The following is a 24,869-nucleotide window of genomic DNA, read 5'->3' as shown; positions in this document are numbered from 1 at the left end:
CTCCCCCACTATAGCCCCTTGACTAGTCACTGTTGGGATATTGTTTGTGTCCTCTACCGTAAAGAGTGATACAAAATATTTGTTCAGTGTTTCTGCCATCTCCATGTTCCCCATTACTAATTCCCCAGTCTCATCCTCTAAGGGGTCAACATTTACTTTAGCCACTCTTTTCCTTTTTATATTCCCATACAAACTCTTGCTATCTGTTTTTATATTGTGTGCCAGTTTACTTTTATAGTCCATCTTCCCTTTATCATTTTTTGAGTCATTCTTTGCTGGCTTTTAAAAGCTTCGCAATTTTCTGTCCTCCCACTAGTTTTGGCCACTTTGTATGCCCTTGTTTTTAAATTGGATACTGTCCTTTATTTCTTTAGTTAGTCACAGATGGCTATATTTTCTTTTACACCCTTTCCTCCTCACTGGAATATATTTTTCTTGAAAGTTGTTAAATATCTCCTTAAATGTACACCACTGTTCATCAACCGTCCTACACTTTAATAATCTATGTTCCCAGTCCACTTTAGCCAACTCTGCCCTCATACCTGCATAGTCTCCTCTATTTAAGCTTACTACTGTGGTTTGAGATCCAACTTTCTCACCCTCCATCTGAATTTGAAATTCAACCATGTTATGATCACTCATTCCAAGGGGATCCTATACTAGGAGATTGTTTATTAATCCTGTCTCATTACACAAGACCAGATCCAAGATAGCCTGCCCCCTGGTTGGTTGTGTTTCATATTGCTCTCCTCAAGGCTACCCTGACCAATTTGATTTGTCCAATCAATATGGAGGTTAAAATCACCCATGATTATTGCTGTTCCCTTTTTACAAGCCCCCACTATTTCCTGGTTTATACTCCGACCAACAGAGTTGCTACTGTTAGGTGGCCTATAGACTACGGCCACCAGTGACTTTTTCCACTTATTATTTCTTGTCTCCACCCAAACTGTTACAACATCCTGATCATTTGAGCCAATATCGTTTCTCACAATTGCAGTGATTCCATCCTTTTCCTTTTCCCCACTTCCCCACTTCCTTTTCCTTTCTGTCTGTCCTTCCGGATTGTCAATTACCCCTGAATATTTACCTTGCAACCATGTCTCTGTAATGGCTATCAGATCATACCCATTTGCGCCTTCAACTCATCCATTTTGTTACGAATGCTACGTGCATTTAGACAAAGTGCCTTTCGATTTGTATTTTTTTAAACCCTTTTTTCCTGCTGGTTTCCTCTCTCCTTCAAACTCACTTTCTTTATTTTTGCTTTCTAATTCCAGCTTAACTCCTCTCCCTACTGAATCTATTTTCAGGTTCCCATCCCCCTGCCAAGCTAGTTTAAACTCTTCCCAACAGCATGAGCAAACCCACCCCCCCTCCCTTCGCCACGAGGATATTGGTCCCGGCTCTGTTGAGGTGAAACCCATCCAGCTTTTACAGGTTCCAGCTCCCCCAGAAGTGGTCCCAATGCCTCAGGAAACTAAAGCACTCCTGCCTGCACCATCTCTCCAGCCACATTCATCTGCTTTATCCTCCTATTTCTGTACTCACTAACTCATGACACTGAGAGTAATCCAAAGGTTACTACCTTTGAGGTCCTGCTTTTAAATCTCTCCCCTAGCTCCCTAAACTCTGCCTGCAGGACCTCATCCATCTTTCTACCTGTCATTGGTCCAGATATGGACCACGACCTCTGGCCATCACCCTCTTCCACCCAGAGTGCCCTGAGGGCGCTCAGTGACATCCTTGACCTTGGCACGATGATTTAAGCCATCCAAATGATGAAAACAGCGGGCGAGCGCTAAGTTTACCATTGGCAAAAATTTTGCCCGGGCGCAAAATCTTGTGCGGCTCGCTTTGCGCCAACAAAAAAAAGTTTTTTTGAGCCCCGCCCAGGCGCTAAATGGAGCGCAAATTAGCTGAAAATCCAGCCCATGAACGGCTTTCTTACACAAAGCCACAGACGGACAAATCCTAATAAAATTTAAAATTCCTATCAATCGAGAGTAACATACCTGACATTTTGAGTTGGATTCCACCTTTCAGAAGGTAGTTCACCGCTCTGAGGATCATCTACTGGTGGATGTAGGATCGAAATGCAAACATCTCCATTCTAAAAGCAAAAAAAGATTGCTAGGCGTCAAACAAATTCTTTGAATAACAACATTTGATCATGCCTGGGTGTCAGCTAATATTGCACAATATGCAGTGGCACACAACTACAATACTGGTAAACATTGGCTTGGTCTCATAACTGCAGTTTCTATAGTTACAACAATACAATGACTCAGTGACTTGTCCCAATTTTGATGCCTGCACCGCCCTCGAAATTACATTTCAAAATCATTTATAAAAGAAAAGTTAAAAACCAACTCTTTGATTCACAGTTTCTACTCACACTGATCATATTATGTTTTTAATTTATTTTATAGAAATGTGATTGTCGCAGGCAAGGCCATGATTTATTGCCCATGGATTTAATTCAGTGGTATGCTAAGCCACTTCAGAGGCAGTTAAGAATTGGTGTTGGACTGGAGTCACATATAGCCCAAGATGGCAAGTTCGCTGCCCGAAAAGGACATTAATGAACCAGTTGGGTTTTCACGACAATATTATTTTTATATGTGTTCCTCTTCTACCGATCCTGTCACAGGTAGGATTACCAACTCTGGTTGGACATATTCTAGGTTTCATCACATGACCTCCTGTCTCCAACCACCCCGATTTCAGGCTCCTGCCATTTGGGTATCAAATTGAAAGCAAGGGCATACAATGTGGCCAAGACTAGTGGGAGGCCAGAGGATTGGGAAATTTTTAAAAGCCAGCAAAGAACGACTAAAAAAAATGATTGAGGGGGAAGATAGATTATGAAAGTAATCTAGCACGAAATATAAAAACAGATAGTAAGAGTTTTTACAGGTACATAAAAAGGAAAAGAGTAGCTAAAGTAAATGTTGGTCCCCTGGAGGATGAGACTTGGGAATTAATAATTGAAAAAAATGGAAATGGTAGAAACGTTGAATAAATATTTTGTATCGGTCTTCAAGGTAGAAGACACTAAAAACATCCCAAAAGTGGATAATGAAGGGGCTATAGGTAGCGAGGAACTAATCACTAATGAAGTAGAACTAGGTAAAATAATGGGACTAAAGACGGACAAGTCCCCTGGACCTGATGGCTTACATCCTAGGGTCGGAAGAGAAGTAGCTGCAGAGATAGTGGATGCATTGGTTATAATCTACCAAAATTCCCTAGATTCTGGGGTGGTCCCAGCAGATTGGAAAACTGCAAATGTAGCACTGCTATTTAAAAAAGGAGGCAGACTAAAAGCAGGAAACCATAGACCAATTAGCCTAACATCTGTCGTTGGGAAAATGCTGGAGTCCAGTATTAAGAAAGCAGTAGCAGGACATTTGGAAAAGCATAATTCAATCAAGCAAAGTCAGCATGGTTTTATGAAAGGGAAATCATGTTTGACAAATTTGCTGGAGTTCTATGAGGATGTAACAAGCAGGATGGATAAGGCAGAACCAGTGGATGTGTTGTATTTGGATTTCCAGAAGGCATTTGACAAGGTGCCACATAAGAGGTTACTGCACAAGATAAAAGCTCACGGGGTTGGGGGGTAATATATTAACATGGATAGAGGATTGGCTAACTGACAGAAAAGAGTCTCGGGATAAATGGGTCATTTTCCGGTTGGCAAACAGTGACTAGTGAGGTGCCGCAGGGATCGGTGCTGGGTCCTCAATTATTTACAATCTATATTAATGACTTGGATGAAGGGACAGAGTGTGATGCAGCCAGGTTTGCTGATGATACAAAGATGGGTGAGAAAGCAAATTGTGAGGAGGACACAAAAAATCTGCAAAGGGATATAGGCAGGCTAAGTAAGTGGGCAAATATTTGGCAGATGGAGCATAATGCGGCAAAATGTGAGGTTATCCACTTTGGCAGAAATAATAGAAAAGCAAATTATAATTTAAATGGAGAAAAATTGCAAAGTGCTGCAGTAGAGATAGACCTGGGGGTCCTTGTGCATGAAGCACAAAAAGTTAGTATGCAGGTACAGCAAGTAATCAGGAAGGCAAGTGGAATGTTGGCCTTTATTGCAAGGGGGATTGAGTATAAAAGCAGAGAAGTCCTGCTACAACTGTACAGTGTACTGGTGAGGCCGCACCTAGAGTACTGCGTATAGATTTGGTCTCCATATTTAAGGAAGGATATAGGTGCATTGGAGGCTGTACAGAGAAGGTTCACTAGGTCGATTCCGGAGATGAGGAAGTTGACTTATGAAGGATAGGTTGAGCCTATACTCATTGGAGTTCAGAAGAATCAGAGGTGATCTTATTGAAACATAAGATAATGAGAGGGCTCGACAAAGTGGATGCAGAGAGGATATTTCCACTCATAGGGGAAACTAAAACTAGGGGACATAGTCTCGGAATAAGGGACCACCCATTTAAAACTGAGATGAGGAGGAATTTCTTCTCTGAGGGTTGTAAATCTATGGAATTCTCTGCCCCAGAGAGCTGTGGAGGCTGGTCATTGAATATATTTAAGGCGGAAAGATACAGATTTTGAGCAATAAGGGAGTAAAGGGTTACGGGGAGCGGGCAGGGAAGTGGAGCTGAATCCATGATTAGATCAGCCATAATATTGAATGGCGGAGCAGGCTCGAGGGGCCAAATGGCCTAGTCCTGCTCCTATTTCATATTGTTCTTACCCAGCATGCTCATCCTCGCATCACACTGTCTTCCCATGCCTATTGCAAAGTGAACAGACTGTTGCCCAATTAGATGATTCTTTACGGTCAGTAAAACAGCCTTCCCCCGCCATTTTCGATTTAAACATTTTTTACAATCCCCATGATGTTTCTCCCAGCAATTCGCAGCAGCATCCGAGATAAATCTTGAATTTCTAGCGCCTCCACTAACAATTATGGGGGGTTGGCAAACCAATTCACAGGAATCCCTATAGCTTATTTACAGTATTGTTTCTCAATAGCTGCTGCAAAAATGGTGAAGATGCCCACGTTCCCCTGACCAGTGCTGTAGCTCAGCAGAAGGCTACTACTGTAGTTTGATGCAGAGTTTTGCCTCTGCAGAGGGTAAGTGAAAGCAACGGAACAACTTAAAATCAAGAATTATGTTTCGTGCACCTAGCTTCGACACCACATGATATGAATGAGATTTCTTATCAAAAATATTTTTTAACTGTCAATTTTCTACTCCTATTGACTGAATATGCCATTGGGTCTTCAGTAGCATTAAAATTTGGATACAGAAGCTTTGCCTGACCACAGTGTGTGTTGCAAAACCTGATTCTATGCTGCTGCTCGCACTGTTCCAAAATGGTACCTATATTGGCAGCACAGTAGGTTAAACATTGAACTGCTCACCTATTTACCAATTTTTAAACTGTATTTCATTGTAGTTACAAGATCCTGCGAATCTCCTGGAAGGACAGATGCACCAAAGTTAGCCTCCTCGATCAGACCAACATCCCCAGCATCAAAGCACTGACTACACTTGACCAGCTCCGTTGGGCGGACCACATTGTTCGCATGCCTGACACAAGACTCCCAAAGCAAGCGCTCTACTCGGAACTCCTACACGGCATGTGAGCCCAAGGTGGGCAGAGGAAATGTTTCAAGGACACCCTCAAAGCCTTGATAAAATGCAACATCCCCACCGACACGTGGGAGTCTCTGGCCAAAGACTACCCTAAGTGGAGGAAGTGCATCCGGGAGGGCGCTGAGCATCTCGAGTCTCATTGCCGCGAGCATGCAGAAAACAAGCACAGGCAGTGGAAGGAGCGTGTGGCAAACCAGTCCCACCCACCCATTCCTTCAACCACTATCTGTCCCACCTGTGACAGAGACTGTAATTCCCCTATTGGACTGTTCAGTTACCTGAGAACTCACATTGAGTGGAAGCAAGTCATCCTCAATTTCAAGGGACTGCCTATGATGATGATTTGTCAAGATGCCCAAATACAGGTAAGTGTTTCTATTTTTCTCACCAATGTTTTCCCGGCCTCTTCTCTCAAGGGGTTTCAACACCTGGTACAGATCCATGGGTGTCCAGTAACTTGCCATTATTTACATGAGTGCCTCAGTGAGTGTCTGATAGCTCTTTAACTGTAGAGGCATTATCGGAGATCCTCATTTGACATTTACACACATGCACTTCAGCAGGGGTCGCTGAATATCAATGAGCAGGAACCCTCCCTTACCCAGGGGTGCTGAGACCAACCAATGACATCCTGTCCAAGATTAGCTAACTCAACACCGATAACAGACTGAACCTGGGACTTTTCTGGTCAGTGTAGCCAAACTCGCTGGCCCAGCAGGTAACCCAGGGCAGCTAAGTTTTATTCCACCTACAAACCGGTTGAACCCCAAGAGCAGTTTTAAGCCAAAAAGTAACAATGGTCTAAATGCTGGCACGCATCATACGAGAATTCTCCACGGGTATTGAAGGAAAACGTCCCCACTAAAAGAGTGAGGGCTAAATTTCTCTTCCATTTTCCCCTCCCACCCCAAAAACATTTTTCCTGGACCTGGATTTGTTCTTTTAGATTAAACATTAAGATGTAGCAATATTCCACTCTGTGGTGTTCTCTACAAACCATAAGTGGAGGACCATCTAAGAATTCAGTGCCAAATTCGATGTACGAGAAAAAAAATAGACCATAGCAAATGGATGAAATGAGAACATGAGAAAGGTGCTTCTGAAGGTTTCTCACATCGCCAAACAACCAGTTCAAAACAGGCCATCTCCAGATGTTGTTCTGAGAAGGACTCAATACCCTCATTTTTTTTTAAAAACACATTTTTCATCTTCTGGTTGCAATTCACAGAGACAACGGCAAAACTTTCTTTGTAATATACTTAAAAGATATAGCAGGCATTTTATTGTGTAGTATCTGAGAAAAAAACCCTCAAAGATGATCACATCAATCACAACGTTCAGCTTGTTTGGGTAAATTTTTGTGTTCAATGCAAAGTCAGTGGTGTAGAATTTTTGATAATTGCCTCAAGCATGGTCATCCTTATTCTCTGAATAAGGTTCACCCGCAAAGAAAAATGAATTTCCATCGCTCTGTTGAGGGCGAGTAACGAGAAGGTCTTTTAAGAGCTTTGTTATGCACAGCCATCTTGATTAAGTGACCTTCTACCATGCCTTTGTTATCTTCAGACATGGCTAATCCTCTCCAGGTGGTCCTCACACCTACCATCCTCTGGGCTAGACTTTCCATTATTATCACTATTGCCCAAAATTGTTAGTGGTTGTTTTATTTTTTTTAGGATCGCCAGAATATTGCCCATTTTAAAAAGCACTAGTTTCACCTTTTTAACTTGGGCGATAGCGATGCATTCAGTCGTGCAAGGCTGGCATCCATAGCAACAGCCGTCCTGCGCATGCGCGTTTTTTTTTTCCAGTTAATTAACTCTTCCCGCAATTCGGGAGACCAGGGGTTATCTGCGCATGCTCAGAAGACAAAAGGGAGGAAGAGAGAGAAGGAAGGTTGTGTCGAGGCAATGGAGATGGAAAATGAGGAGTTGGGGAGTTAGATGTGGCCCTTACGGCTAAAGGGATCAAGGGGTATGGAGAGAAAGCAGGAATGGGGTACTGAAGTTGCATGATCAACCATGATCATATTGAATGGTGGTCCAGGCTCGAAGGGCCGAATGGTCTGCTCCTGCACCTATTTTCTATGTTTCTATGTGATGTTGCAGAGGTTGCAGGGAGGGCGAAAGCCTTTTCTGATGAAGCCAACGAAGCTCTGGTCCACGAGGTGGCAACTCGGTGGGGCCAATTAACCCGGGCTGGGCGTGGGAAACCGCCCCCCCCCCCACCACCGGATATATCAGCAAATATGGGCGGACATCGCCCAAGTGGTAACTTCGGCAGCCCACGACATGAGACAGCCAAACCAGTGCCACAAGCACTGGAACAGTCTGGTGGCATCTGCAAGAGTAAGTATTAAATTATCCAATTTATAATTGTAATGATGCACTGACTCATTAATTCGAATGTAAATCTGCCGGATTGTAATTAAGCTGGGTAATCTTGGGTAGCATCCCTGTTAAGATTTGGACTGGGGTCGGAAGCTGCACCCCCAGGACAGGGAGGGCAGGGCCCAGGGCTTTAACCCTGGGAGGGCAGGTGTCCCAGGAACCAGTCCGTGCAAATGTGCATTCGTAATCTGGCTGAGATGCCTTAAACTGAATTGACAGCATTAATTATTTTTTAAACGCTTTGATTGAAAATTGGGGCCAAAGGAATGACTGGAAACAGACAGACCGCAAACTCTCGGCATTTCTACCACTAGTTTAGGAGGAGAACTATTAAATTATATCACTGCTTGTGTGCTGCGAGTAACTCTTTAACTTGGGCACCGTATCCTTTTTGATTAGGTTGGTGAATGGGGTGTGGGGGCGGACGACTGAGCGCTAAAGGGGCCGCTCAGCTTTGCCCAGACTGTGAGTCTCTCCAGCTGCTGTCAATCACAGTGTGACCCAGCCTGGACTGGGGGAGAGCTGCCCTGGCTCACCGTCTGCCCTGGGACATTAGCTCTGGCCACACAGAGGTCTCAGAGCACAGCCCAGGGACACGGTGCCCCTTTAACCTCATGGTCCTAATTCCCCCCCTTGGGGACCTCCATTGATTGCAATAACCTGGCTCCCTCCCCTCAGGCAGCGAATGGCACAACCCGTGGATGGGACCTTCCCTGGGGATTGTTCGCGAGGGGTTTGGTGTTACCCATTAGTTCCGAACCACAATCTTATTAAATTTCTTCTCTGAATGTAGATGTTATAACCATGCATCAATTGCATACAAACCGTATTAGTATATAACATTAACAATGAATAACATTGTGCGATGACTAATTGTGGATTACAATATCTGTATGTTTCCGTAATAGTATCGAGGCAATTAGCTTATACCATGCTCGTGTCACATTTACAGACGAAGATATCTAAGAATCGGGTGGAGCGCAGGCGGACCTGCAGATCTTTTTCAATTAACCGACCTGGAGGAGCGTGCCTCAGCCCTTGTAGGGGCACATTGTCGTTCGGCCACCTGTGGTGGTGCAGATCCCGTTGTTGCGCCACTGAGTAATGTGTAAACCAGTGGTAATTTAAAGTAATTTAATGCCATTTGATTATAATATATGAATGATGTAATGTTATGCATGCAGCTTCTGTACTCTCATGTTAATTATATGTAACATTTCTCGTTTATATTTATTGCAGCAGTGTTGCTCCTCATACATATGCCTGCGCAATCATTCTCATGTCTCCACTTCTCTTCTACTAACCTCAATTATGTTTTCCAGCTCCGCGACAAGAGCATGGTGCAATGGGAGGCCCCTGGAGCATCACCCCAATTGCTGCAGGTTGTGCTGACCACGGGGGAAGATACAACCGAGGAGGATGAGGAGCCGGGTCAGAAATCTGCAGTACCTGCAGCCACGTCATCCTCAATGGATGAAGTAGCAGGGCCAAGCGGCTTGCAGCAGGGCACTCCGAGTGGTCCGGTGCCCACGCCAACCCCGCAGAGGTTGGGTCGGCGAGGTAGGCACGAACAGCGACAGGCAGATGTGAACCAGGACATGGTGTCTCCGTCGAGGGTGAGCGTAGACATTGGTTGAGAGCTCCTGCAAGCAATTGGTGGGTTGACCAGCAATATTGCCACACTATCTGCACCTATCTTGGAGGGCGTGGGGCAGATGGTTGCGGTTTGGGATACAACACTGCACCCCAAGGTGCCGTACCACCAACGTCGACAGATGCGTGTCAGGAGGAAGCAGTTGCTTCTGACTCGGAAGATGTTTCTTCGGAAACATCTTCTCCTGGGCTCCCTGAATTGAATCTGCTAACGTTACCTCACCACCCTCACCCTACAGCAGCAGCACTTGAGGTGCCCTGCTGCAAAACGACTTGGCCCAGTTACTAGAAAGGGGAGCGTAAGTCAGAACCTGGGGGGGGGGGGGGGCAGGATTATGATGGGGGAGAGGGGGCAAGAGGTAGAGGAGGGAAGCGTGGCCGCAGGTAGGGAGGGGCCTAATCTATTTTAATTAAAATTGTTGACTGGGTGGTCCCTTATTCTAAGACTGTCTCCTAGTTTTAGTTTCCCCTATGAGTGGAAATATCCTCTCTGCATCCACCTTGTCGAGCCCCTTCATTATCTTTTAAGTTTCAATAAGATCACCTCTCATTCTTCTGAACTCCAATGTGTAAAGGCCCAACCCACTCAACCTATCAAGTCAACCCCCTAATCTCCGGAATCAACCTCGTGAACCGCCTCTAATGCAAGTACGGAGACCAAAACTGTACGCAGTACTCCAGGTGTGGCCTCACCAATACCCTGTACAATTGTAGCAGGACTTCTCTGCTTTTATACTCTATCCCCCTTGCAATAAAGGCCAACATTCCATTTGCCTTCCTGATTACTTGCTGTACTCTCATACTAACTTGGCCTTGGCCCTAAGCTCTAGAATTCCCTCCCTAAACCTCTCCACCCCCTCTCCTCCTTTAAGTCGCTCCTTAAAACCCACTTCTTTGACTAAGCTTTTGGTCACCTGTCCCTACATCTCCATGTGGCTCGATGTCAAATTTTGTCTAACGCTCATGTGAAGTACCTTGGGACATTTTGCTACATTAAAGATGCTATATAAATGCAAGTTATGTATAAAACCTCAAATTTGTTGCAAGCTAATTTCTTTGATTTGTGGATATTCAGTGGATACAAGAGTTTTCAGATTTTTACAAGTCATTGGAAATAATACCACTGAAAGATAGCTAAAAGTGATGGAAATAATGGCAAAAATTCCATTAGCCTTTTAAATTATTTCTGTGTATTTGTTCACTAGCCTTTGGTGATTTCTGTACTTGGACCTCTAAATTTCTGCTCATCTCACAGTTCTTAGCTTCTCACCATTTAGAAAATACTCTGATCTATCTTTCTTATCACAAACTCCGTATCCTCACCACCGATTCCATCCCCTATTCCAGCAAACGTCTCAGGCTGAACCAAGCTGTTTGCAATCCCAACATCCAATTCGACCCCAAGCTGTGCTTCTAACCCCATATACTCTCCATCACAAAGACTGACCACTACTTAGGGGATTGCCTAAGAAAGAACTAAATGGAGGAAAACAACTATTCTGGTGATAGACAGAACTGGAGGATGAGGCATATTATACTGTTCTATTCCAACAACTAGTGGTCAGCTATGAAGCTGCATTGGCAGAGTTATGGGAGGGAATCCCTTGGCTTGCAAATGGTGTGTGGCTCAACCAAAATAAAAAAATTTTAAATGACAAGCAGCTTATGGTGATGATCTCGACTACCTATCTTAAAAAGGCTTCAAGAAAACAGCAAATTATAATTTTACAGAAACTTACCTCGTAAATATTTGGGTGCCACATTTTTGTCAGAAATCTGAAGGTAGGTGGAGAATATGGATAATCTATTGGGAATTTCAGATGAGCCTAGGAGAAAATAGAAGGCATGGTCAAAATATGTTTGTTAAAGTTACTTTAATGCATGGAATAACTAAATGCAGTTTATCAGCTCTGCCTAGAACTGAGGTTTGAGCTAAAAATCACACCAAAAGTATACGTAGTAGGATCCAGATATTAAGGGGGAAATAAAACTGGAACAGACAGATTTTGAACTAATGGTGTAAGGCTAATGTTAAGTTTTCCTAAAACATACAGCAAGGGATACATATTTACAAATATCTTGATCTTTATAGCTCAGCATTAACAATGGTCTAGCCAGCAATCAGGTTAAAAATGCAGAATTAAACTGTAAACGGTCATAAAAATACTACAGCAGGAATTACTTTGTGTATAGCTAGAGTAAGCCAGAGTAGCCAAACTTGGTCATCGGCATATTCTAATAGTAAGAACTATATAGGACTGGATTTGTGTCATTTTTTCAATCATTTACCACCGAAAATACCACTGGCGGTAAATTCATCGCAGATTACCACCGAAATATTGCCGATTTCATAATTTAGCACCGAAATACCACCGGTGTTAAATTCATCACTGATATACAACTAAATTTAAACTCGCATAGTATTCTAGAGTGATTTTCCTTTTCTATTATTCAGTAGTTATAGGGCAAAACTTTCAACTTAGCCACCCATTATACACCTGCCTGAATTTGCTTTCCATTGACTTCACTGATACATGCAAGAGTACATAAACTGTTCAAACTAGAAGGCATGTGCAATAAGGTTACAGACTGACTTTATGGTACGGGAATCAAAATTTCAAATCAGTGCAGGCATACATTCCTAATTGGTGCTACTAAATTTTGCCTGTACTACACCACCACGGTTACCATATCACCCAACCACTACAACTTATAACTCGTGCTGCTCTGTGCAAGTCAGTGGAAGAACAAATGCCCTTTACATACAGTTTTGATAGAGTGAATAGGGAAAAGCTATTTCCTCTGACTGCATAGTCAGTGATAGGTGGGATCAATGTAAAATTGTCATTAAGTGAGAACGAAGGGTGTGGAGAATTGGAGAGGGAATAGGCAATTTTAGATCTTGCTTTGTGTAATGTGTGTGTAAATTAGTAATCTCACAGTAAAGGATCCTCTGGGGAAGAGTGATCATATCATGACAAAAATTTCACATTCTTCGTCTCTTCTTAGGCAGTCCCTCAGAGTTGAGGATGATTTGTTTTCACTAAAAATGAGTTCTCAGGTAACTGAAGAGTCCAATGCAGGACCCACAGTCTCTGTCACAGGTGGGGCTGAAGGAACGGGTAGGTGGGGTGCCTGGGTTGCCGCACGCTCCTTCCACTGTCTACGCTTGGCTTCAGCTTGCTCTCGGGCAAGGAGAATAGAGGTGCTCAGCACCTTCCCGGATACTCTTTCTCCACTTTGGGCGGTCTTGGGCCACGGATTCCCAAGTGTCGGTGGGGATGTTGCATTTTATCAAGGAGGCTTTGAGGGTGTCCCTTGAAGCATTTCCCCTGCTCCCCTGGGACTCGCTTGCCGTGTCGAAACTCCGAGTAGAGCGCTTCCTTTGGGAGTCTCGTGTCAGGTACATGGACGACGTGACCTGCCCAACAGAGCTGATCGAGCGTAGTCAATGCTTCAATGCTGGGAATGTTGGCCTGAGTGAGAACACTGATGTTGGTGCGCCTATCCTGCCAATGGATTTGTAGGACCTTGCGGAGGCAGTGTTGGTGGTTCTTCTCCAGCGTTTTGAGGTGGCTGTTGTACATAGCCCACATCTCTGAGCCATATAGGAGGGCGGGTATTACTACTGCCCTTTAGACTATAAGCTTGGTGCCAGATTTGAGGTCCTGGTCTTCAAACACTCTCTTCCTCAGGAGACCGAAGGCTGCACTGGCACAATAAAGGCGGCGTTGGACCTCGTCGTCGATGTCTGCCCTTGTTGACAGTAGGTTCTCGAGGTATAGAAAATGGTCCACCTTGTCCAAGGCCTCATTGTGGGTTTTGATAACCGGAGAGGCAGTGCAGTGTGGTAGGGTCAGGTTGGTAGAGGACCATTGTCTTACGGATGTTTAGTGCAAGGCCCATATGCTCTCTTATGCCTCGGTGAAGCTGCTGATGATGGCTTGGAGTTCAGCCTCCGAGTATGCGCAGACAACACTGTAGTTCAATGACAGAGGATGAGACGATCTTGGATCTGGCCTCGAGGCGGTGGTGGTTGAACAGATTCCCATTTGTTCTATAATTTAGATCCATTCCAGCGAGGAGCTTGCTGAGGGTGAGGTGGAGTTTGAGTGTGAAATACTTCAGTACGAAACGAGAGTCTCAAATTTAAATAAAGCCAATTACATAGGTATGAGGGGCTAGTTTGCTGAGGTAGATTGGGACACTAGATTAAAAGGTTTGATGGTAGATAAGCAGTGGGAAACATTTGAAGAAATATTCCAAAATTCTCAACGAATATACATTCCATTGAGAAATAAAAACTCCACTGGAAAAATTGATCCATCTGGGCGAACTGAACAAGTTAAAGATAGTATTAGATTAAAAGAAGAGGCTTATAATGTTGTGAAGAATAGTAGTAAGCCTAAGGATTAGGAGAGCGTTAGAAACCAGCAAAGGGTGACCAAAAAATTTATTAAAATGGGAGAAAATAGAATGGGTAAACTAGCAAGAAATATAAAAACAGATTGTAAGAGTTCTACAAGTATATAAAAATGGAGAGTAGCAAAAGTAAGCATTGGTCCCTAGAGGCTGAGACAGGTGAAATTATAAAAAGGGGAATATGGAAATATTTTGTATCCATCTTCACAGTAGAAGACACAAAAAGCATACCAAAAATAATGGGGAACCATAGGGCTAATGAGAGTGAGGAACTTAAAGTAATTACTATCAGTAGAGGAAAAGTACTTGAGAAACTAATGGAACTAAAACCCAACAAATCCCCTGGCTACATCCTAGGGTTCTAAAAGAGGTAGCTGCAGAGATAATGGATGTATTAATGGATGTATGAATTCCAAAATTCCCTAGATTCTAGAACGGTCCCAGCGGATTGCAAGGTAGAAAATGTAACCCTGCTATTCAAGTAAGGAGGGAGAAAAATAACAGGCAACTACAAGCCAGTTAGCCTGACATCAGTCATCATGAAAATGCTGGAATCCATTATTAAGGAATTGGTTATGGGGCACTAAGAAAATTGTAGTATGAGGGGGCAGAGTCAACATGGTTTTATGAAAGGGAAATAGTGTTTAATAAATTTATTAGAGTTTTGAGGATGTAACTAGCAGCGTAGGTAAAGGGGAACCAGTAGATGTAGTCTATTCGGATTTCTAAAAGGCATTTGATAAGGTGCCACGTAAACGGTTGCTACACAAGTCAAGGGCTCATAAGGTTGGGGGTAATATATTAGCATGTTTAGAGGATTGGTTAACAGACAGAAAACAGAGAGTAGGAATAAACGGGTAATTTTCAGGTTGGCAGGCTGTAACGAGTGGGGTGCTGCAAGGATCAGTGTTTGGGCCTCAGCGATTTACAATCTAGATTAATCACTTAGATGGAGGGACCAAATGCAATGTATCCAAGTTTGCTGACGATACAAAGCTAGGTGGGACAGTAAGCTGTAAGGAGGACACACAGGGTCTGTTAAGACAGGTTGAGTGAGTGGCCAATAAGGTGACAGATAGAGTATAATGTGAGGAAATGTGAGGTTATTCACTTTGGTAGGAAGAATGAAAAAAACAAAATACTGTGGATGCTGGAAATCTGTATTAACAGAAAATATTGGAAATACTCAGGAATCATCTCCTGGTCAGCCTTCCATCCACCATGATCTGCAGACCTCAGCTCAGTCAAAAAAACTCTGCTGTCATATCCAATCTCGCACCAAGACCCGTTCACCTATCACTCTCATCCTTGCTGATCTACATTAGCTTCTGTTCCCCCATGTCTCCAATTTAAAATTCTTACTCATTTTTAAATCCCCTCATGACCTTGCCCCTCCCTATAATCTGTAACCTCCTCCAGCCCTACAATCTCCCCCATCCCACACATTTCATTCCTCTGGCTTGTGCGTGCCTCTTCACTTGGCCCCACTATTGTCAGCTGCCTAGGCCCCATGCTCTGGAATTCCCTATGAAAATGCCTCCGCCACTCCTCCTTTAAGACCTGCTTACAAAGCTTTTAGGCATCATTTTTTTGATTATGTCACTCTGCAGCACTTTGGGTCAGTGTACTTTGTTAATATATGTTACTGTTTGGTGTTGGTGAATTAAAAATAAAACGAATAGGCAGTAATAATAAAATGAAAGCTTTGCAAGTGCTCCTGTTAAGGTTACCTCACAGAGTGCAATTATTCCATAAATTGTAATCCTTTAAAACTGCAATATCTCCTAAAAATCCTATGGAAAAAAAATTTTAAATGGAAAATTAATGAGACATTTTAGAAGAGTAAAATAAAATTTCTAATGCTATTCAATGCAAAGATTTGGTATCGTTTTTAAGCTGGAAATAGCAGTGGAAGAGAGTGTTGAACATACTTAGGACATGGACCTATACTTTTTTAATATCAGCTTCATCATCATAGGCGGTCCCTCGTATCGAGGATGACTTGCTTCCACGCCAAAAAGAGATGAGTTCACAGGTGTTTCAATGAAGGACCTAACATTCCAGATCACGAACTACATGTTGAAGGGTGGAAGATGCCTGTGGATTTTTTTTTTTTTAAAAACGTGTGGTGGCCGTTGCACACCAGCCACCACACGGGCTTGACAGAGCTAGGTCTTGGTCCAGTGGCAAGGATTAACCAAGGCAAATGGAGGCCAGCCCACACATATCTCAGTGTGGGCTGGCCCGTGCTGCCCGTCAGCCCTCGCCTCTTCTGGGCCCCGAACTCACGCCTCTCCTGGGCCCGATAAAAACGACAATTTTTCCCACCTCACCCAGTCATGGTACTTAACTGCATCTTCAATGATGTAATATTTTGTCTCTACTACCCCACACAGATAATTTTTCCACGATTTATCAGTATCGAACTTGCCTTTTACCAGTTTGTAAACCTATAACTTCTTGCATTCAGTTGTTTAACTTGAAATAGTACTCAAGATCAACTCTTTCTATTCCCACTTGGTATCTAACATACATGCACATCCTCTCTCATTCACCTCGTCTCAAGTAGCAGCCTCCCTACTGACTGTCGGGTACCGTTCCCTCGGGTCTCTGGCTGCAGCCTCCTGCCAATACCCATTGCTCCTGCCCGCCGGCCAGGCAGTCAATCTGGCCGGCTGTTGGGCAGAAGCTGAACCAAAAGTATTCAAATGAGGCGATGGCATTAAGATTGATGGGGTCTCAATGTGCCCAGCCTTGCAGGGTTCATCATCGATTGGGCTCCCCCTGCACCATTCCCGCCTCCCCATTAATATCAGGTTAGTAGCTTCACTTAGTCAGAAGGCTGTGAGTTCAAGCCTCACTCTAGGACTTGAGCACATAATGTAGGCTGATACAGTACTGAGGGAATGCTGCATTGCCAGTGATGCCATCTTTCAGATGAGATTAAACTGAGGCACCAACTGTCTGTTCAGATGGGCATAAAGATCCAATAACATTATTCAAAGAGCGCTTTCCTCCTTCAAGCTAAATCATTAAAAAAAAACAGACCATGTGATTATTCATTCAGTGGTGCTTGGGAGACCTTGCTATATCCAAACTGGCTGCCACATTTGCCATTGTCTTTCGAACGAGACGTTAAACCCTCTCAGGTGGACATAAAAAATCCCACGGCACTATTTTGAAGCAGCACAGGGGAATTCTCCCTAATTTCTTGGCCAATATTTATAACTCATCACTAGAAAGCAAATTGGCTGTCGTGTTTCCTATATTACAACAATGGCCCAGAAATCCCGGTTGGCTGCTTCCCTCGGGTGATCGGGTAAAAAAAAACTTTTAAAAGCGCGCTTGCCTGAAGCTGCTACGCCCACGCAAGTTCCCGGTCTCGAGACCTCCTCTGACTGCGCGTCGCAGTGTGTGCGCGTTAGGATATGCGCAGGGCTGGAGCTGCAGTCACATGGCTCTGGGCAGCCAATCAGGTAAAGTGTGTTCTCATTCCTAATAATGGGAACTCTAAGTTGGACTTCCCATTATTAGGAGAACCCCCCCCCCCCAAAAACGTTAATAAAAAAATAGAAAAAATGCACTACATATTTAACATTAATTTAAATGAAAGTTATTTATGTATTAAAAATATTTTTCCAATTTTTTTTGTCTTTTTAATTATGCTTTAAAATAAATTTAACAGTGGGCAGTGATTTAAAAAACTGTTTTTTAATTTAATTTGTTATGTTTTAAGTGTGTTTTAAAACTCTTATGCCTGTATAAGTAGGCTATGCGCCTGCTTTTATCAGGCGCAAGAGTTTTCAGGACATTTGCTGGGCAAGATATGGGTAAATACCGCAATCTTGCCCATGCAAATGTCCTGGCTGCCAAGATACAGAAGATCTGTCAAGCTCGGACGGAAGCTCACTTTTCAACACGTGCGCACTATGCGCTGAAAACCGGCTTTTGCGATGCCCTCCCAGATCCGTACACACTCCGTACGGACCCAGGGAGGCCGGGATGTCTGCCCCAGTGTCTAGACTTCAAAAGTACTTCATTAGCTGTAAAGCGCTTTGTGACGTTCTGAGGTTGTGGAAGGTGCTATCTAAACTCTTTCTTTGCGTAATTCATCAGTACCCCTGTACTTCATTAGTTGTAAAGCACACTAGGACATCCTGAGAATGTGAGAGACGTTGCAAAAATTCAAGAGCCAGGAAGTGGGTTGAAGATTGCAGGTTTGTTCTTCATCCCCCACAACCATGTGTGCTTCCGGTTCTCAATCGAACTAAGAAAAAAATGACCAGTATCTTAAAGACAAAAGATTTTCTGTAAATTAATTCTTCAATTAATTTTGACAGAGAACTACCAAGAAAAAAGGGCAAACATCACCAGTTACGGGATATTGTGCGTTAAAAATGAAATGAAAAATCAGCCACTAAAACCCTCACTCGACATCCTCGAGGATGGACTACTTCTTCCTGAACAAATCCCACGTATCGTCATTCATATGCTGCGATATAGACTCTATGGGATTGCTTCAAGACATAGTCTATAGCCATCTCAGACTATGTCCTACACTCCATCTCACGCCAACCAGCCAACCCCTCCAGGAACTGGCACCTTAACTCTTTTCTCCTCTGCAACCTGGAGTTCCCATTATGGCTGCATTGTGGAGAATCAGAAAGCCTACAACTCCTCCCACATTAATTTTGGAAACTAGCAAGCATTCCTCAGGGTCACATCGCATTCACCTTTGCTAAAAAGCAAAGGGCTAGAAGTAGTGACCCAGAGAGACCTGCAAGATAAACGAGTAGCTGCAAATGTATTACAGTTGACATCAATTAAGTGAGCTGATGATAATCTCACCTCAACTGAGACAAAGTGAGTTTGCAAACTACTACACCTCGCTCAATGCCTCTGAGTCTACACAACACACCATAAGAAATTCTACAATTTTTATCCAACCTCCCTTTCTTCCAAGAAAACAGACAGCAAAAATTTTCATTTTTGTGTAACCAACTTCAATTGATATGGCCCATTAACTTTTGATGAGTACTAACTACACTCTATTCTCTAAGCCAACAACTACAAGTAGTTATTTGTTATTGGAAGAAAAAGAACACAGGAAAGGGGAACAATGGAACACAATTCATTCACAAATTAAGGTTCTGGTCAACAAAACATTTCTAATCTACAAATTACAGACAGCTACGCAAGTGGAGTACAAGTTAGATTCCCTTTCTGGGTAATGTTATTTAATTGATATGAAGGACATAGGGCACTTTTATATACCCCTTTAGGTATCTCAAGGTGCCTGGCCACCATGTAGGAATTACCTTCATCAGGAAGTAAAGCTATTAAGTAAAGTCGTTATATTTCCCAATGCGCTAATGATTCTTTTGCTAAGGAGCCAATTTACATTTCTTGTCCTGAATTAACTGGACGTCTGATGCACTTAAGCATAGCTAGTATTAACTTTCTCTCTCTCCCTTCCAGTTCAAGTGGCATAAATAACAGACTTTTAAAATGGAGTCATACCAAGAAAGTGTTATTCTTCAAACAAGTGTTCCACAGAGCTATAAACCTGAGATTTCGTAGGTTCTAACTGTGCTATTTATTTAATGTTGGAATGTAAGAAGAGAAAATATTTCCAATTTTATTTGATATATCTTTCATATAATGATTAGTGACAGCATTGTTTATCAAATGTTATTTTCTGCTTCTGTCATATATCTTCAAAGAAAAGACCATCAGAAAACTTGCTCCATGCCTCCATCAATCTGGCTTGGAGATATGAGCACAGTCTATGACTGGTCCTCAGATTTGTTCTTTGTGGAGGAAATGCTTGGCCTTCAACAGGCATCGCCCATGCTAGCATGGCAGAGGCCGCAACTCCCCAATGTGCTGCCAAACTGTTGTTGAATCAGAGACCATAAATTATAGCCCTCCTCCCAAATGTTTCCCTGTCACTTACTGAGGAGCTGAAAAGAAAACGGATTCTGTGTCATTAACAACAGCTGGTAGAAAACAACAAATACTGTAGACATTCTGCACCTGCAGATTTGTGTCAGTATACATAAAATCTATGTATTTTGTTGTAAATAATTATGCTTTTATTCATGCAATATTACATCAATGTTCAAATGATGCTGAGAAATGCATTGTTTTAAAATTTGTAATTTGCATACCTCGGTGTCTCTCCTTGTAACATGCTCCCATACATAATCTATAGAAAATTGCAGCATTGCTGTGAAGCTGCATTCATGTTGAATGCCCTTGACTGCTGTTATATAATTTCTGCACTAGCCTACAATTTCAATTCCAAAAAACACTGGTATGGATATTGCTTTATGGGAACTGATCTTGTAAACTCTTAAACACCATAAATAGTTAAAATTTGCAGATTACTTGTTCTCAATTTTGTTATAACATGCATTTTTAAAGCAAACTAGATTCTCAAAATACATTCACATATTTAGTTTAGGAAGCTACTTTTCATTTCTATTGCATGGTGTCAGCCATGATCTTACTGAATGGCGGAGCAGGCTCGAGAGGCCAAATGGCCTACTCCTGCTCCTATTTCTTATGTTTGTGGGAGGTAAGCATTGGTATGTTCAAAATTTTTGGTATGATTGTGTGCTGGGAGTTATGCAGGTCAAGGAGCTGAAAAAAATTGCTGGGTCTTGGTTTTTGGGGTAGTTTGGCCTGGGGAAGGGTGGCGTGAAGGGCCTGTGTACTTGTGGTCAGGTCAGTTGGGGTTGTTGCCCTTGATAGGTGGGTTTCTGTGCTGGGGAATGGAGTTGTTTGTGCTTGCCAAAGATAGAATAAAAGGAAAAGGAGGTGGGGTAGCATTGCTGGTTAAGGAGCAAATTAAGGCAATAGTTCGGAAGGACATTAGCTTGGATGATGTGGAATCTATATGGGTAGAGCTGCAGAATACCAAAGGACAAAAAACGTTAGTGGGAGTTGTGTACAGACCTCCAAACAGTAGTAGTGATGTTGGGGAGGGCATCAAACATGAAATTAGGGGTGCGTGCAATAAAGGTGCAGCAGTTATAATGGGTGACTTTAATATGCACATAGATTGGGTTAACCAAACTGGAAGCAATACGGTAGAGGAGGATTTCCTGGAGTGCATAAGGGATGGTTTTTTAGACCAATATGTCGAGGAACCAACTAGGGGGGAGGCCATCTTAGACTGGGTGTTGTGTAATGAGAGGGGATTAATTAGCAATCTCGTTGTGCGAGGCCCCTTGGGGAAGAGTGACCATAATATGGTGGAATTCTGCATTAGGCTGGAGAATGAAACAGTTAATTCAGAGACCATGGTCCAGAACTTAAAGAAGGGTAACTTTGAAGGTATGAGGTGTGAATTGGCTAGGATAGATTGGCGAATGATACTGAAGGGGTTGACTGTGGATGGGCAATGGCAGACATTTAGAGACCGCATGGATGAACTACAACAATTGTACATTCCTGTCTGTCGTAAAAATAAAAAAGGGAAGGTGGCTCAACCGTGGCTATCAAGGGAAATCAGGGATAGCATTAAAGCCAAGGAAGTGGCATACAAATTGGCCAGAAATAGCAGCGAACCCGGGGACTGGGAGAAATTTAGAACTCAGCAGAGGAGGACAAAGGGTTTGATTAGGGCAGAGAAAATGGAGTACGAGAAGAAGCTTGCAGGGAACATTAAGATGGATTGCAAAAGTTTCTATAGATATGTAAAGAGAAAAAGGTTAGTAAAGACAAACATAGGTCCCCTGCAGTCAGAATCAGGGGAAGTCATAACGGGGAACAAAGAAATGGCGGACCAACTGAACAAGTACTTTGGTTCGGTATTCACTGAGGAGGACACAAACAACCTTCCGGATATAAAAGGGGTCGGAGGGTCTAGTAAGGAGGAGGAACTGAGGGAAATCCTTATTAGTCGGGAAATTGTGTTGGGGAAATTGATGGGATTGAAGGCCGATAAATCCCCAGGGCCTGATGGACTGCATCCCAGAGTACTTAAGGACGTGGCCTTGGAAATAGTGGATGCATTGACAGTCATTTTCCAACATTCCATTGACTCTGGATCAGTTCCTATGGAGTGGAGGGTAGCCAATGTAACCCCACTTTTTAAAAAAGGAGGGAGAGAGAAAACAGGGAATTACAGACCGGTCAGCCTGACATCGGTAGTGGGTAAAATGATGGAATCAATTATTAAGGATGTCATAGCAGTGCATTTGGAAAGAGGTAATATGATACGTCCAAGTCAGCATGGATTTGTGAAAGGGAAATCATGCTTGACAAATCTTCTGGAATTTTTTGAGGATGTTTCCAGTAGAGTGGACAAGGGAGAACCAGTTGATGTGGTATATTTGGACTTTCAGAAGGCTTGAGACAAGGTCCCACACAAGAGATTAATGTGCAAAGTTAAAGCACATGGGATTGGGGGTAGTGTGCTGACATGGATTGAGAACTGGTTGTCAGACAGGAAGCAAAGAGTAGGAGTAAATGGGGACTTTTCAGAATGGCAGGCAGTGACTAGTGGGGTTCTGTGCTGGGGCCCCAGCTGTTTGTTTACACTGTACATTAATGATTTAGATGAGGGGATTAAATGTAGTATCTCCAAATTTGCAGATGACACTAAGTTGGGTGGCAGTGTGAGCTGCGAGGAGGATGCTATGAGGCTATAGAGTGACTTGGGATAGGTTAGGTGAGTGGGCAAATGCATGGCAGATGAAGTATAATGTGGATAAATGTGAGGTTATCCACTTTGGTGGTAAAAACAGAGAGACAGACTATTATCTGAATGGTGACAGATTAGGAAAAGGGGAGGTGCAAAGAGACCTGGGTGTCATGGTACATCAGTCATTGAAGGTTGGCATGCAGGTACAGCAGGCGGTTAAGAAAGCAAATGGCATGTTGGCCTTCATAGCGAGGGGATTTGAGTACAAGGGCAGGGAGGTGTTGCTACAATTGTACAGGGCCTTGGTGAGGCCACACCTGGAGTATTGTGTACAGTTTTGGTCTCCTAACCTGAGGAAGGACATTCTTGCTATTGAGGGAGTGCAGCGAAGGTTCACCAGACTGATTCCCGGGATGGCGGGACTGACCTATCAAGAAAGACTGGATCAACTGGGCTTGTATTCACTGGAGTTCAGAAGAATGAGAGGGGACCTCATAGAAACGTTTAAAATTCTGACGGGGTTGGACAGGTTGGATGCAGGAAGAATGTTCCCAATGTTGGGGAAGTCCAGAACCAGGGGACACAGTCTAAGGATAAGGGGGAAGCCATTTAGGACCGAGATGAGGAGGAATTTCTTCACCTAGAGAGTGGTGAACCTGTGGAATTCTCTACCACAGAAAGTTGTTGAGGCCAATTCACTAAATATATTCAAAAAATGAGTTAGATGAAGTCCTTACTACTAGGGGAATCAAGGGGTATGGTGAGAAAGCAGGAATGGGGTACTGAAGTTGCATGTTCAGCCATGAACTCATTGAATGGTGGTGCAGGCTAGAAGGGCCGAATGGCCTACTCCTGCACCTATTTTCTATGTTTCTATGTTTCTCCAGTTCCAGAAGAAGATTGTACATCTGTTATTGGGATATTTCCCACATGCTTCAACCACATTCGTAGTTGAGAAGGCTACGCTTAGTCACAGAGGGCAAAGTACCTCTTACAGCTCGGAGAGAGAGTTGTGCTCATTGTGGGGCCCCCTTGCTCTCCAGTGGGTAGGATCAGCAGACACTGAGCTGCGTCCTTCAGAATTGCATGGTCCTATGGTCTCCTGGACTGACATTCAGAATGGCTACATGCAGGGGCCTGTCGGAAATATGAGGTGCCCGACCAACTATATCCCCTCCAGCTGTTTGGTATGGGATGAAATGTGTGGAACTTATGAGGGGTGCGCTACATACGTACAATGCATGATTATACATTTTGCGACAGACGGTAGAGTTTGAAGATTTGTTTCCATACTCTCACCGTTCCTCCCCTGCCCCGCCCCTTAACAAAAGCCTAGATCTCATTCCTGGACAATCCATAGGTTTTCTGTCCTATCTTTGGTCATGGTACATAGTGAAGATGTGTCTCCATGAGGCTGTTGGGAGTGAGTGAAGGAAAGTTCTGAGGACTTGATTCATGCAGAAGTCTGCAAAGCATTGCAGGGTTCTGGAGGTATTCTCCAGATATTGTGGCATTGATTGTGCTGGGAAGGATATAATGTCAACTAACCTTTGGAAGGGCATAATCTGGTGATCTGTCTTAAGCGTGGCACTAAATCCACCTAAGACAAGTCCTCCTCAGAGCCTAATTGGAGACAAGTCCATAAGATCTGCTATGATCTTCACATGGATGCACAAAACGTTTTTTGAGGCTGAGAATGCAGTGACAATGGGATGTTTTTGGCTGCATGTTGGTCTCCAATAAATTGTGCAAGGTGGTTAGCAGGGCAGTTCTGATCTCCACTGCCAGAGAAAATCACCAGCGAAGACTTGGGCTAAATCGCCATTTTCTATGCTTTGATATTCTATGAATATACATAGAATATGCATATGCCTCCTGGCTGTACTTGAAATTTGCTTTTCAGTTGTCTTCCTACTTGTATTCCAACACTGTAGTCCATCATCAGTCACTGCAGTTTCTCTTCGATTTAAGTGCCGCCTTTTATTGTTCTCACTTAGAGATCATGAAACTAGTGCAACCCCCAGCTTTCACCAACATTCTTCACAAACATAAATCTATGAATATTGCTGGATGGAAAAAGTTCAAACAATTGGAGTGATACTTGATACATTTGTG

General features: G+C 43.2%; 1 protein-coding gene across 1 annotated transcript in view; it reads right to left on the bottom strand.

The window, feature by feature from the left end:
* ube2r2 (ubiquitin-conjugating enzyme E2R 2) overlaps positions 1-24,869 on the bottom strand; it is a 185,934-nt gene that overhangs the window by 30,268 nt on the left and 130,797 nt on the right. The window contains exons 2-3 of the mRNA XM_070868076.1: positions 11,419-11,505; positions 2,016-2,113 (exon numbers count right to left, since the gene is read on the bottom strand). Of these exons, the coding sequence (XP_070724177.1) occupies positions 2,016-2,113; positions 11,419-11,505 (185 nt within the window). The remainder of the gene's footprint in view (positions 1-2,015; positions 2,114-11,418; positions 11,506-24,869) is intronic.

Source organism: Pristiophorus japonicus, chromosome 2 (assembly GCF_044704955.1).
Source record: "Pristiophorus japonicus isolate sPriJap1 chromosome 2, sPriJap1.hap1, whole genome shotgun sequence".
Taxonomy (NCBI): Eukaryota; Metazoa; Chordata; class Chondrichthyes; family Pristiophoridae; genus Pristiophorus; species Pristiophorus japonicus.
This window is presented reverse-complemented; position numbering and strand designations above follow the sequence as displayed.